The sequence below is a fragment of the Homarus americanus genome, unplaced genomic scaffold, assembly GCF_018991925.1.
Source record: "Homarus americanus isolate GMGI-L3 unplaced genomic scaffold, GMGI_Hamer_2.0 scaffold25483, whole genome shotgun sequence".
Taxonomy (NCBI): domain Eukaryota; kingdom Metazoa; phylum Arthropoda; class Malacostraca; order Decapoda; family Nephropidae; genus Homarus; species Homarus americanus.
In genome coordinates this window covers 6,808,262-6,821,792 of record NW_024726235.1, presented here as the reverse complement: position 1 = coordinate 6,821,792, position 13,531 = coordinate 6,808,262, and the positions used below count along the sequence as shown (strand labels likewise).

Below are 13,531 nucleotides of genomic sequence, written 5' to 3'. Positions count from 1 at the left end.
ACAGACCGCTGTGGTGCTTTTGTGAAGATTAGTAGGGTCATTACCTATACTTGACCTCTGTGGACCTGATCTCACCCTCCTCTGTATATATATAACTTGTTCTGCACTTCTACTTTAGTTTGTACTCACCCCTGAAGATGTGAATTACACGAAAGCGCTAAGGAACTTCGTGTTTTCTTTTTCCTTGTGGTTATCAGCATATACCTGAATCACGCGTACCTACAGTGATTTATTTGCATATATATATATATATATATATATATATATATATATATATATATATATATATATATATATATATATATATATATATATATATATATATATACACATACATACATACATACATACATACATACATACATACATTACATACATACATACATACATACATATATATATATATATATATATACATATATATATATATATATATATATATATATATATATATATATATGTATATATATATATATATTGTTTCGTTGTTTCCATTTTCGCAGGATTTTATATATATATATATATATATATATATATATATATATATATATATATATATATATATATATATATATATATATGCAAGTAAATCACTGTAGGTGCAGGATCTGTATATGCTGATAACCACAAGGAAGAAGAAAACACGGTTCCAAGCGCTTGTAATTCACATCTTCAGGGTGTTTTCTTCTCCTTGTATATATATATATATATATATATATATATAAGGAAGAAGAAAATAAGTTATTAATTAGGTGTTTTTTTTTGTTATATATATATATATATATATATATATATATATATATATATATATATATATATATATATATGTATATATATATATATATATATATATATATATATATATATATATATATATATATATATATATATATATATATATATATATATATATATATATATATATATTATTTTTACAGTAGTATTCTCGATTTATGTGTCAATTGAACTCCGGGTACATGAAAGTGAACAACAGACCATATGGGATTAATTCCAATAGAGACTGGGTCCACTCTAAACTCCATTTTTCCAACACAATACCTGTGTTGTAGTAAAATTAACATTTAATTTTATGATGGTATGCACACACAATTAATATTTAAGAGAAATTCAGTCGCCAGGTTAATGTCTATTCAAATACTGGACTCAATTCCCCGTCTTCCCAGCTCACTGGCTCCTACCCCTCTGAGAAATGTTTGGGTGAAACACTAGATTTTAACGATAGTAATAAATAAACCAGACTAAACTTAGGATAATATAATTGACATTTCTGGATTCTGTAAAGTCAGGAATATTTTGAATGTAAACTTCATATATTTTGCACAAAAGATAAATATTTGCTTTTGTAAACCAAATTATTACATTAGATCTAAAATTTGTGTCTAATGCAAAATCCATGATGTTTATACTCAAATGATCGTCATATTGCAAGAATTTCCAGCAATGTAAATTATATTCTGGCCGGGTAATTTGTATGAATTTTATGAGCTAAAACAAATATCTTCAGTAAATAAACAAAGAAATATTCTTCAAGGACACTATCTGTCAATCAAAATACCCCACCATGTGTTTCACTTTATGCGATTCTACATTTACTACACGTACCGCCAGAACCAAAATTTCATTTTACGCGGTGCATCTACTCATATAAGCGGGTGATATAATTTTTATTTAGCTCATAAAATTCATACAAATTACCTGGCCAGAATATAATTTACATTGCTGGAATTCTTACAATATGACGATCATTTTGAATATAAACAGAGGCATTTCGGATTTCGAATTTTTGTTTTCAGAATTTTTATTTTATTATTTTTTTTAGCCCACCCGAGCACAAGTCACTGACCCACATTGGGGCTGGGGGCGAAAATATAATAATAATAATAATAATAATAATAATAATAATAATAATTATTCATAGGTCTAGGTCGTGTTTTCACTTTTAATCTTTTTTTTCATTCTTATTTTTATTATTATTATTTTATTAATACAGTATTATTGTTATATTATTATTATAATTAGTATTACTATTACATATTTGCCCAGGCCTCGATGGGTTAGTGATCTATGCCTGGGTGGGCTAATCCCTGTTTAAAAAAAAAAAAAAAAAAAAAAAAAAAAATGCTCCACAAAAACTTTCGGTTTTGTTTTGGTTTTCGTAATTTCGGAAGGTTGTCAACCTGTATAAAAATTTACAATGATTGAATAGTACAACCTTCTTGATATTTACTAAAATGGTAAGGAATTTAAGCCCTAGAACCGATTACTGTATTGGCGGACTAATACGACAGCTAGTGAGCAAGCTAAAAACATGTTGAGGGCGCCGAAGGAATTTGTTAATCGAGGATTTAACCGAAGTGAAGAATCTTATGGAAGGCAATTTGTTAACCGAAATTACTTAACCGAGGCGCTGTTAACCGAGGATCACTGTGTGCGTGTGTATATATATGTATGTATATATGTGTGTATATATATATATATATATATATATATATATATATATATATATATATATATATATATATATATATATATATATATATATATATATATATATATATATATATATATATATATATATAGACCAACAGCAAAAATAGCAATTCATATAACTAATTCTAAAACCCATCTAACTAGTTTGTATTTACAATGTTTCACACTTAAGAGAATAAAGTCCAATGCCATTAGTGGGAAAAAAAAGAGAGAATAAACATTGTGGCATCTGACCTGTACGATGGTGACAACACCATCCAGCTGGTAGAAGATGGTGCGATATTCCTCGACTCTTAACATCATCTGGAGACATCGTCCCACCGACTGCATGTATTCATTGTTCTGTGAACATTATATTCAGGTAAGATATTTCACAACCCTTCTTGTTATACCAAATGTCAATATTTTCTTGAGATTTACCTAATACAGTATATAAATCACAAACCAAGTAATATTAAGATGTTAAGAGTTACTGTACTCTGTAAGTGACTGTTAATGTGTGTCTATGGGGACAAGTACAGTATACAGTACAGCAAAGCCTCGGTTACATGGACTACCCCAAAAATGGAGTAGACAATTTTCCATGTACATACAGTAAATATATACAGCATTTTGCACATTGAAGGTAAACAAAAACACTAAAATGACCAACGGAAATTAATGAATTTTAACCCCTCAAAAATGCTATACTGTACCTATATAGTTTGCCCCCTTACTTTTTGCATTAAAATTTTTTATCATAAAAACTTGAAATGTACTTAAGTATAAACGGTATACTGTACACATCAACATCATCCATTTTATCTCACACTGCACAAGGCCATCCATACCATACACGTATGTTCTAGAATCTAGAACTTCACCTGTATCTATTAATACTTTAAATAAAAACAACTGTATTTTACTTGAACTAATTTATTATGAGCATAAATAAGCCAATCTGTGTTAGTGTAATTATGCTGGCTGTTGTTTGGAACAGTTGTGCCTCCCTGCTAATATGAACGTCCAAATAACAGATTCCTTCTCAGCAACAACATTGCTGTGGCTTAATTAGTCCGGTACTCGGGGTCTTTACTGGATTTCATCTTTACTCTTCATGAGTTAGCAATAGCATTTTTTTCAGCTTGAATTGACTACCACTTGCTTACCAGATCAGCCAACATCTACTTTTTTCAAGCAATTTTCAGCTGTAATCTAGAGTAAAGAAAACAGGGATTAAATCATTCTGTTTACAAGCCACTGTGTTGTAAAACAATTGCATGCTTACATGAGGAAGAATTAACTAAGCACTGCACTTATGTATCACACCTTAACGTATACAGAACATATCCTGCACCTCACGGATAATTATTACATTGCTCTCAAAAGGAAAATCCATACATCCATGTAAAAACAAGCTGGCATTAGGATTTTTTTAAGAATCCCTTGTGCATAAGTGAATTTTGTGAAACCGGGGTTTTACTGTATACAGGTATTTATACAAATGATTAATTTACAGTACATGCTATAATTCCCATGTTATGTCTTCATTTTCATGTGTTTCTCTCTCCATACATTCACATATTCATGTGTGCATATAACTATGCATGCATGTATCAATTTATGTCCTTATATAAACAATATATATTGACTGGGTCAGTGACCTGCAAGCACAAAATTTAAATAATGAATATTATCTAGATAAAATTACATTCCATGACCAGACAATATAATGAAAAATAAATATGAAACTGACTTAAAATTCATATGAATGAAACATGGCAATTCTGTTCAAATCCTCAACCAGTAAATGAAGCTGAAATCATAATGCCAAACAAAGGCTTGGAGAGCAAGACACATCCCTCATGATAGATCAGTCACCAGAGCTATAGTGTGAGTGTTTAAATGATATATATTCAAATCTAAATTCAGAAATAAAACTTGAGAGGTTTAGTGATTAGTAATATGTACTATACAAGAAACCTTTAGCTTGGCCTTAAATCAGAGCATCACAGAAAACAGTAATGATGTAAAATACAAAGACAAAGCCCTGAAGGACAAAAGAGAAACAGGACAAGATGAGACTACACATACAATGCATCAAGCTGCAGCACACACAGACAAGTCCTTAAATGGTAAAAAGTTGTAAGCATAATATGTTAGTTATTCACTCAGAAAAATACAACTGGAGTACTCATAGTCTAAAATCTTACATCAGTTATTTGCCCCAGAAAACTAAATATGGAAGTGTTTAGACTATATTATCAATATTACAACTTATTATTTCTAAAGGTTATCACCCATCAACCTGAAATTATAATGCACATTTTAAAAGATACAGTGGAAAGCCATTTATCCAAACACAGTAAAAAGAGATTAGGTTCCCATTACCAGAATTGCTTGCCAAAACTGATATTTCACTGTAAAGATATATAAGGGTTGAAATTAGGCCACTAACCTGAACCAAAAAGTTCATTATCAATAAATTACCTGAACAGACCAGCCATCAAACCTGTACAGTACATAAAAGTTAACCTGAACTGTTTCTTAATCCATTGCACATCCAGCAATCTTACCTATTATCTCCTAGTCTTTATGACTAAGTTAAATATAAACCTAATACAGGAGTGTATTGGACAGTAAAAAGAGGGCAACAGTCGAAAATTTTCTACACAAAATTTAAGAACCAAAATTTAATGTTGGTTTCATAGCATTACACAAATTAGCAGCCGACACATCAAGAGTATTTTGTCAGTTAAAATTCTCTTATTCAAATAACAGTCTTAATGCTCCGTTACATTTTAAAAAAAATTCTTTTCCCACTTCAACATAGGGTGGCCAAAGTCTAGATAAAACAGACCATTTCATTCACTTTACATTAGTTGTTTTCTACTGGTGCTTACCTTCCATAAGACCTCAAACTTTATACCTGGTTTATCCATCATTGTACATCAAAACAATACCTGTACTGTACATCTTTTCCCAGAAGCCACACAACACCATTCTCTCTGATCATGTAGTCTTACCATTTGCTTCCTAGATGTTCATCACCTTCTCATCCAGTACAAAACTTGCTTTTCCCCTTTCTTCCATATCCAGGTCCTCCAAAGGTTACCCCCCCCCCCACTTACTTTCTCTTTCATGTCATTCATCTTTGAATTTAAACACTATTTACCAGTCTTTGACTTTCAATTATTTCAGTATGTCTACACCACCTTAGCAATCCCTGGGCATCTCTATGTACAACACTTCTTCCACCTTAACATCATTATTTTTATTTCTACACTTCATATGCTCTGCATCATAATCACCCCACACACAATGATCACAATACACATTTACCAACCAGGTTCTCATGCCCAAGGTGAAACAACCTTTTGATGGACAAGCCTCTTGCTAAGGGGTAAGATAATTCACTAGCTGCAAAGTACTAATAGTACTGTACTGTAATATGGAAATCAGTAACTATCCACCCACCCTGCATCAAAGCAAGAAAAGGATATTTTTCGAATTTATAAAAAAAAGTCTTTACAATTTTTCTTTTTATCTTATCACCCTTTCCTGTGCATAGAAGACCATACAAAATGGCATGCTTTTATACATGTTCATCTGCCATGTATAACTTATAATACTCTCTTCTCATCCATCTACTCATATTTTTTAAAGTATATCCAATCTTCAATATTTATACAGTTATTTCTTCGTTATTGCCTTAACATTCTTAAGAATAGCTTACAGACTGTCACCCCTCTTCCTCATTTAGCATTTTTCCACTTACATTTGGTAACTTTTAATTCTTTGACACTCAAGCAACTGAACTCTGCTTTCCTTTCACAAGGTAATTAAAAAAATTCTCCCAAGGTCGCTCTCCCTCGTTTTTCCTCGAAAAAAATCTTCATAATTTATGTAAGCTATTTCCATGTTCACTAAACTTTCCTGTTCTCTTAAAGTACTTCCAATACAGCAACTTGTTCCCTTTAAAACCTTATTTTTTTTTTCATATAACACCTCAACCAAAATAACCATGCACATTTCTATGAGGTTTGGTATGCATTCATGGAAAAAATAACTAACTGTACTGTATATGGGAAAAGTAAGTCAATGATATATTACTTTGACATTTTAGGATTAGGAAAAAAAAATCACACAAAAAGGTCTTGAAAAGTGTGGATAATCATCTTAAAAAAGAGAAGAAATTGTATATAAAAGGAAACAATTAACTTTCCCAGATTATGCAATTCAATAATATCCCCCATACTTACATGATCTCAGGACAAAAGCTTTTCCACTGTACATGAAATACATAATCTTAGACGGCACTACTTATCAGTACAGAAGAGTGGATGATAAACAAGCATACTGGATACTGGATGCAGCCAAGATATAATTCCACTAATTCTACGTGCAGGTGACTTACACTTTCCAATGGTCTTACTCGTAGATGACCTCTTGCCGTAGATATCTTAAGAGACAGAATTTTTCCCGAGTTCCTCTGTTATGCCAATTAGATGGTGTTATTTCTTTCAGCACTCAGTAACCATATTAGTAATATTCAGATTAATTTACAATAAATTAGAGTCATAACCGAGTTCTGTCAAACATGATGTGCTAAAGGAAATATGAAAACCTGAAATATAAATAAACGTGTCAAAACAAAAAGATACTGCAAAGCTGATCTTTAGTTTGGTTGGTCTCTCACTACCTTTGTTTATCATAAACCACAAATTGAACAAAATATAGAAAAATAAAGAGCCATGTCACTTTCACTGCAAAGCTCTGAATGCAGATTTTTGTGCATCAAAAAGAAACTGGGTCCCACTAGCTTGATAGCCCATAAGGGGCAGTGTGGATAGAGCACACCCAAGATTAAGTCTTCTGTACAAAAGGAGACAGAGTGACTGCTTCTGCTCTACATCTTTCACATTAACAAAAGGAACACCCAACTTAATGGCTGGCTGTGGGGCTCAAATCAGTGACCAGTGGGTCAGAAGGTAAATGCTAAATCCACTAAGCAATATATTAGCAAGCAAAAAATTGGTCTCTCTTGAAGTTGGTAAAAGAACATTTTTAGCATTTGTATACTGTATATACCTACAAACCTCTTCCAGTTAAAATCAATTGTTTCACACACACACACACACACACACCTGCCATCTCTACATCTCCCTACATGTGAGCAGCAAGAGATAAGAAAAAACAATATGAAGATGATATTGCAAGTGTTGTAGTCTAGCTATTCAATCTAAATCGTACTTGTAAATTCTACAGACAATCTATCTAAGCTAAAACTTGATGGTTAACTGTATCATCCACTTAAAAAACACAATGCTTGCCAGGAGAAGGAGAAAATGTTGAACATCCTCACAAAAACATGAAAGTATCTGGGGTTGATCCTGCTTCTAGGTACATGAATGATTGAACAACCAAAAAGAATATGGCAACAACTCGTAGTTCTAATTGGGAACAACTCACAGTTCTAATTAGAAATGTGCTTACAAATACTGTAGTTTCATTGGGAGCAGCCCTTCAAAACACAAACTCTTAGTAGACAAGGTATGAGTCGTACTATCTACAATATTAAATGTACAACAAAAGAAACCTATATACTACAGAAAATATATACTCTTGTTCAATGAATTCGTTTTTAGTAATTAGCCGTATTCTCCTCACAAAACATAAGAACTGAATCTGTTAATTAACAGTAAAATTTGGTACCAGAAGAATGAACATACAGGTGTACGAAGTTGATCCTTCAGCCAGGTCAGGTAGAATGTGAGGTCTGAACCGTCCATTGGCTCGCGGGACCAACAAGCTAACTTAGCGATGATGCGAGCAGTCATGTTGATGATGAATGTGTCAGGTCGAGTAAGTAGGTTGAGGAAAGGGCTCCACATGCTTTCACGGTGCTTACGTGCATACTCTTTAAAAATTTCTACCCGTGATTTGTCTTCCTGAAAATTAAAAAATAATATTTATTTTGAGGTTAATAATGTTATGGTAGCAAGTAGAACATATACAAAAACTTTAAATTTATTATGTACTTTAACAATGATTTTGTTCCTTCTTTGATAATGCTTAATGAAGTAAAGAGAAATACCCAGCATATCCATGTCAATATGCCAGACTTACGGACGACCATAGTTCACCATTAAAGTAATGAGCCTCCAATTAACATGATCACCTAATATTTTTGAAGAATTGGCTTCAGTATTAGCTTATTCTGACATGACTAAGGAGAGACAAAATGTATAAATAAGGTTTCAAAACAGGTGCTTATTGTTTAAAAAAAATTAGTATTCTGTATACTCTTGGCAACTTTATAAATCTTCTTGGAGCTAAAAAAAGTCCCAAAAGACTAAAAATTAGGTGACATCAATCTGAGATTCAAGACTGGTAGATAATGCTGCATAAAATTATAAGCTAATCAGCTTAACACCATATATGTCTGCAAACTATGAGAAAACTTTGAGGGGTGCCATTCATTCCAAACCTTAAAGATCACAATCAACACATCACAACATGGTTTCATATAGAGAAAATCTTGTTTGACAAATTTGCTTCCATTCTTAGACACAGTTATAGATCACATGGCTCAATATCTATTAATGGTTGTGTTGTACAGGTACTGCACACGGATTTTTCTAAAGCTTTCAACAAAGTTCACGTGCATGGCTAGCTCAGAGATAAGTGTTCAAAAGTAGTTACGGTATAAATAGAATACAATCAGAGGGAAAAGAGGTTTTAGTGGAATACCACAAAGATCAAACCTGGGAACTATCCTAATTGTGATCGATGTAAGATTCTTCATGTGTAGCACAGTAACCCAAATCATAACTACTCTGTGAAAAATACTTTCCAGGAATCTATAAATAAGGAAAAACTTCGATTATAATAGACTATTCACTGAAATCAGCACAGCAAGTGGACAAAGCCAACCAAAATCTGGGAATCATAAAACATGCTCAATGAGCTTCAAAATCACTTGTAAATTCCCACCTAGATTATTGTGGAGGTTACACCTTTAAAAAGACATTTGCACTAGAAATGGGTTAACACAGGTGACCAGAATTATTCTTTAAATAATTCACCTCTGTTATCTATGTAAGCTGAGGGTTTGAACTAACTCTTCAAACCAGACATGATATGGCAGACCTCATACAGGCATTCAAAATCCTGAGAGGGATGGATAAATGTTAACCCAAATCATTTCTTCATGACATTAAGAGCTATAAACACAGGAACAATGGGGACTGTACACTGGCAACAAGCCTCTTTCCTCCATCATAGCGACCATTAGCTGTGATAGCTATTAGGTAAATTAGTAAACTGTTCTAAAATCTACTCTTCTAATTTCCTAAAATTTTCCCATAGTTTATATTTATGTAACTACTCGGCTTTCTTTCACCGGTATACTACAAAAACTAGAGATGAAACTACTACTTACAGACAGAATGTCATCAACAAGAATGAGAATGTACTGGATGGTCTGGTCCTTGCTGATGTGGCCCAAGAGGTTCATAAAGGTACGAGCCACCTGATAACGGTGGGAATGGAGCAGTGCATCTCTTCCTGGACCTGGTACCTCTACCCCCATGATCACCTCATAATCCTCCTGACTGATCATTTGGGACCTAAAAGTAACATATCATACATTATAACATTATACTCTCATACTCATGATACTATACACACATAGATGCCATATTGAGAACAGCCAAGACCCTTGACAATTCTGTGTAAAGTTCTATATGTATATATTACAGTACTTATATTGCACACACAATTATGTATAGAGTTTACAACACACAATGTTTGGTACAGTAGAACGTCGATATAACACGAGATACGTTCCAAGAGAGGTCGCTTTAAACTGAATTTGCACTAAATCGAAGTGTTGTTTCAAAGGAATAATGTAGTTTGGTACTTGAGAGAAACACAAAATATTACAACCCCATCTCCTAGAATAAACAAAACATTGTTTTTTGTAGTATTATGTTAAAACAAACACTCATAAATCAACACAGCTAAAATTATGGGACACGAAATGGTCTGTTTACTAGCGATCAGCTGATGGGAAGATGGGGGGGGGGAGGTGATATGTTAGACAGTTGATGCCAAGGTCTAGTGATTATTTATTTATCTGTCCTTAAGAGGGACTAAGTTTTTCTCTTATAAAATGTCACTGAACTGACATGTTCTAATTAATTTTATTAAAGGGCTAAAATTTGTATCTCCTGTGCAAAATATATGACGTTTTATTCAAATTATTCGCTGTCTTGCAAGGATTCTAGCAATGCAAATTCTATTCTTCTAACTTTAGTCTGTGATATTATATAAGATAAAAACTGTAAGCCTAAAACCACCCACCCTGGTTGGGAAGATGGGGGGAGGGACAGTGACATGTTTAACAGTTGGCGCCGAAGGTCTAGTGAAGTATTTATTTGTTTATTTATGTCCTTTATATTGAGTTTTTGCTTTTTGTTTATAAAATGTCACAGAGAATATAATTTACATTGCTGGAATTCTTATAAGATAGTGATTAATTTGAATATAATCATGCTATAGTTTGCACTAGACAAAAATTTTAGTAATCATTGAGTACATTATTTTGAGTACATGTACAGTACAGCTTTGCCCTTAAGACAGTGTAGCGTGCCCAGAGAAACATTAGAAACGAATTTTAAAATATGATGTAGGTAGCAGGCAGCTATCAAAGAGGGAGGTACTACCGCCTGGGAAGATATTGGAAGCATAATGTGTTGTCTAATGGTAGACCTTGCTGCCATATGGCATCACAAAAATTGTGACCACACAGTATGTGTGGTCACATTGACAGATAGTGTCGTGAAGAATATTTTTTTTTATTAACTGAAGATATTTGTTTTAGCTCATAAAATTCATACAAATTACTGGACCAGCATATAATTTACATTGCTGGAATTCTTACAATATGATGATCATTTTGAATATAAACATCATGGATTTTGCATTAGACATACAAATTTTAGATCTAATGTAATAATTTGGTTTACACAAAGCAAATATTTTATCTTTTGTGCAAAATTTATGAAGTTTACATTCAAAATATTCCCTGACCTGCAAGGAATCCAGAAATGTCAATTATATTATCCTAACTTTAGTCTGAGGTATTATTTATTACTAAACGTTAAAATCGAGAGTTTTCACCCAAACATTAATCAGAGAGGTAGGAGCTAGTGAGCTGGGAAGAGAGAGGGGGGGGAGGGGATTTGAGTCCATTATTTGAATGGACATAAACCTGGTAACTGTATTTCTCTTAAATATTAATTGTGTGAGCATACCATCATAAAATTTAGATGTTATTTTTACTACAACATAGGTATTGTGTCGGAAAAAGTGGAGTTTGGGGGTCGGGCCAGTCTCTATTGGAATTAATCCCATATGTTCTGTTGTTCACTTTACGCGGTACCCTGTGGGTTCAATTGACCGCGTAAATCGGGTACTACTGTATATATATATTTTTTTTATATTGACCCACGAAGGGGCTAGTTTATTGGGCACCCCCTTACATCCTGTGCAAGGTGAACCGCAGAAGCGTTTACAGCGTCCAACAGGGAAGCATGCTAAGTTCATGCTTGCCTTTAAGTCTCATGAGTTAAGGGCGTAGAAGCCTGAAGAGTCAAGGGCGTGAAGAGTCAATGGTGTATGTCATCAAGTTATTGGAAGCTCCAACAACTCCCTGAATACGAATTCACAACTTTCGACTTACAACAGGTACCTACTTTACTGCTAGGTGAACAGGGACTAATGGGGGCTAGGAAGAGTGTCCAAACATCTTCCATCGGCCCGGGAATCGAACCCGTGACATCTCGCTTGCGAGGCAAGAACAGTACCGCTTCTACCACCAGCGCCCCGATTTTCTATGTATTATTTTCATATTTTCGACTTACGACCTGGTCCCTAACCCCGTCGTAAGTCGAGGACTGACTGTAGTTTTATAATGAAGCTCATTCCGAGACTGTAAGACTGCTGTATGGGTGAAATATGATAAATTAAACACCTTTTGAAAGATCTAAGGACAATACAGGTTGTTGAGTATGCAGCCTTCATAAAAACCAGGTTCACTAAAGGTGAATTTTTTTGGTAAAATTATCATTTATACTTACCTAACATTCACTCATATGTGTATGCACATTGTGCTTTCCATCTTTCCCACATGCAATACACCATGGAAAAACATCTTGCTTGCCAGAATGGACCTGAAGCATTACTAAGACCTCATTCTTGTACTGTGCTGTTTATGTGGCATTTCCATAATTTCTAGTCTTATAATTAATAAATAACATTCAGTACTTTGAAATACCACCATACAGTACTTATATTATATCATAAAATATAAATTAATTTAGATTAAAGAGTAAGAGCTAAAAAAAGTGAAATACGTACAGTAAAGGCAGTCCCGAGTTATGAAACACCCAACAAATGAACATCTGCACTTGAAAATGGGATCCCAATATGGTATACCGTATTCATCACAATACATCTGTAACTAAAATTCCATTTATTTTAATAGTTTATATTGTTTAACATCACTTTATTTACTGTACTGTAAAGTAATCTCCCTGTTAGCTGGAACAAATGGTGCAGCATGCTTCTGGTTTTGAGAAATTTCCAGGTATAGAGATGAATTTTCATATCCCCGTACAAATCGCACTTCTATGAAATTTTTCCGAGCACTGGTGGAGGTTTCCACATCTAAACTATGCATATGGCATAGAGGTATAACTGCAGTTGGGCAGACACAGAGCAGTATTTATGCAAACACTACTGTACAAGTACAGTATATTGTAAATAAACAAAATATACTAACTACAGTAAGTCCTCGCTTAACATTGTGGTTCCGTTCCTGAAAACCATGACGTTAACGGAAACAACGTTAACGGAATAAATTTTCCCCATAAGAAATAGATAAAATACGGGAGTTATGTTCCCAGCCTCCCTTTTCCCCATAAAATACATTACATATACAGATATTCAATGAAATTTTTTTTAGAAAATAGTA

General features: G+C 33.3%; 1 protein-coding gene across 1 annotated transcript in view; it reads right to left on the bottom strand.

The window, feature by feature from the left end:
• LOC121865490 (V-type proton ATPase subunit H-like) overlaps nucleotides 1-13,531 on the bottom strand; it is a 37,655-nt gene that overhangs the window by 17,232 nt on the left and 6,892 nt on the right. Inside the window, exons 3-5 of the mRNA XM_042364985.1 lie at nucleotides 9,935-10,121; nucleotides 8,223-8,441; nucleotides 2,746-2,853 (exon numbers count right to left, since the gene is read on the bottom strand). Of these exons, the coding sequence (XP_042220919.1) occupies nucleotides 2,746-2,853; nucleotides 8,223-8,441; nucleotides 9,935-10,121 (514 nt within the window). The remainder of the gene's footprint in view (nucleotides 1-2,745; nucleotides 2,854-8,222; nucleotides 8,442-9,934; nucleotides 10,122-13,531) is intronic.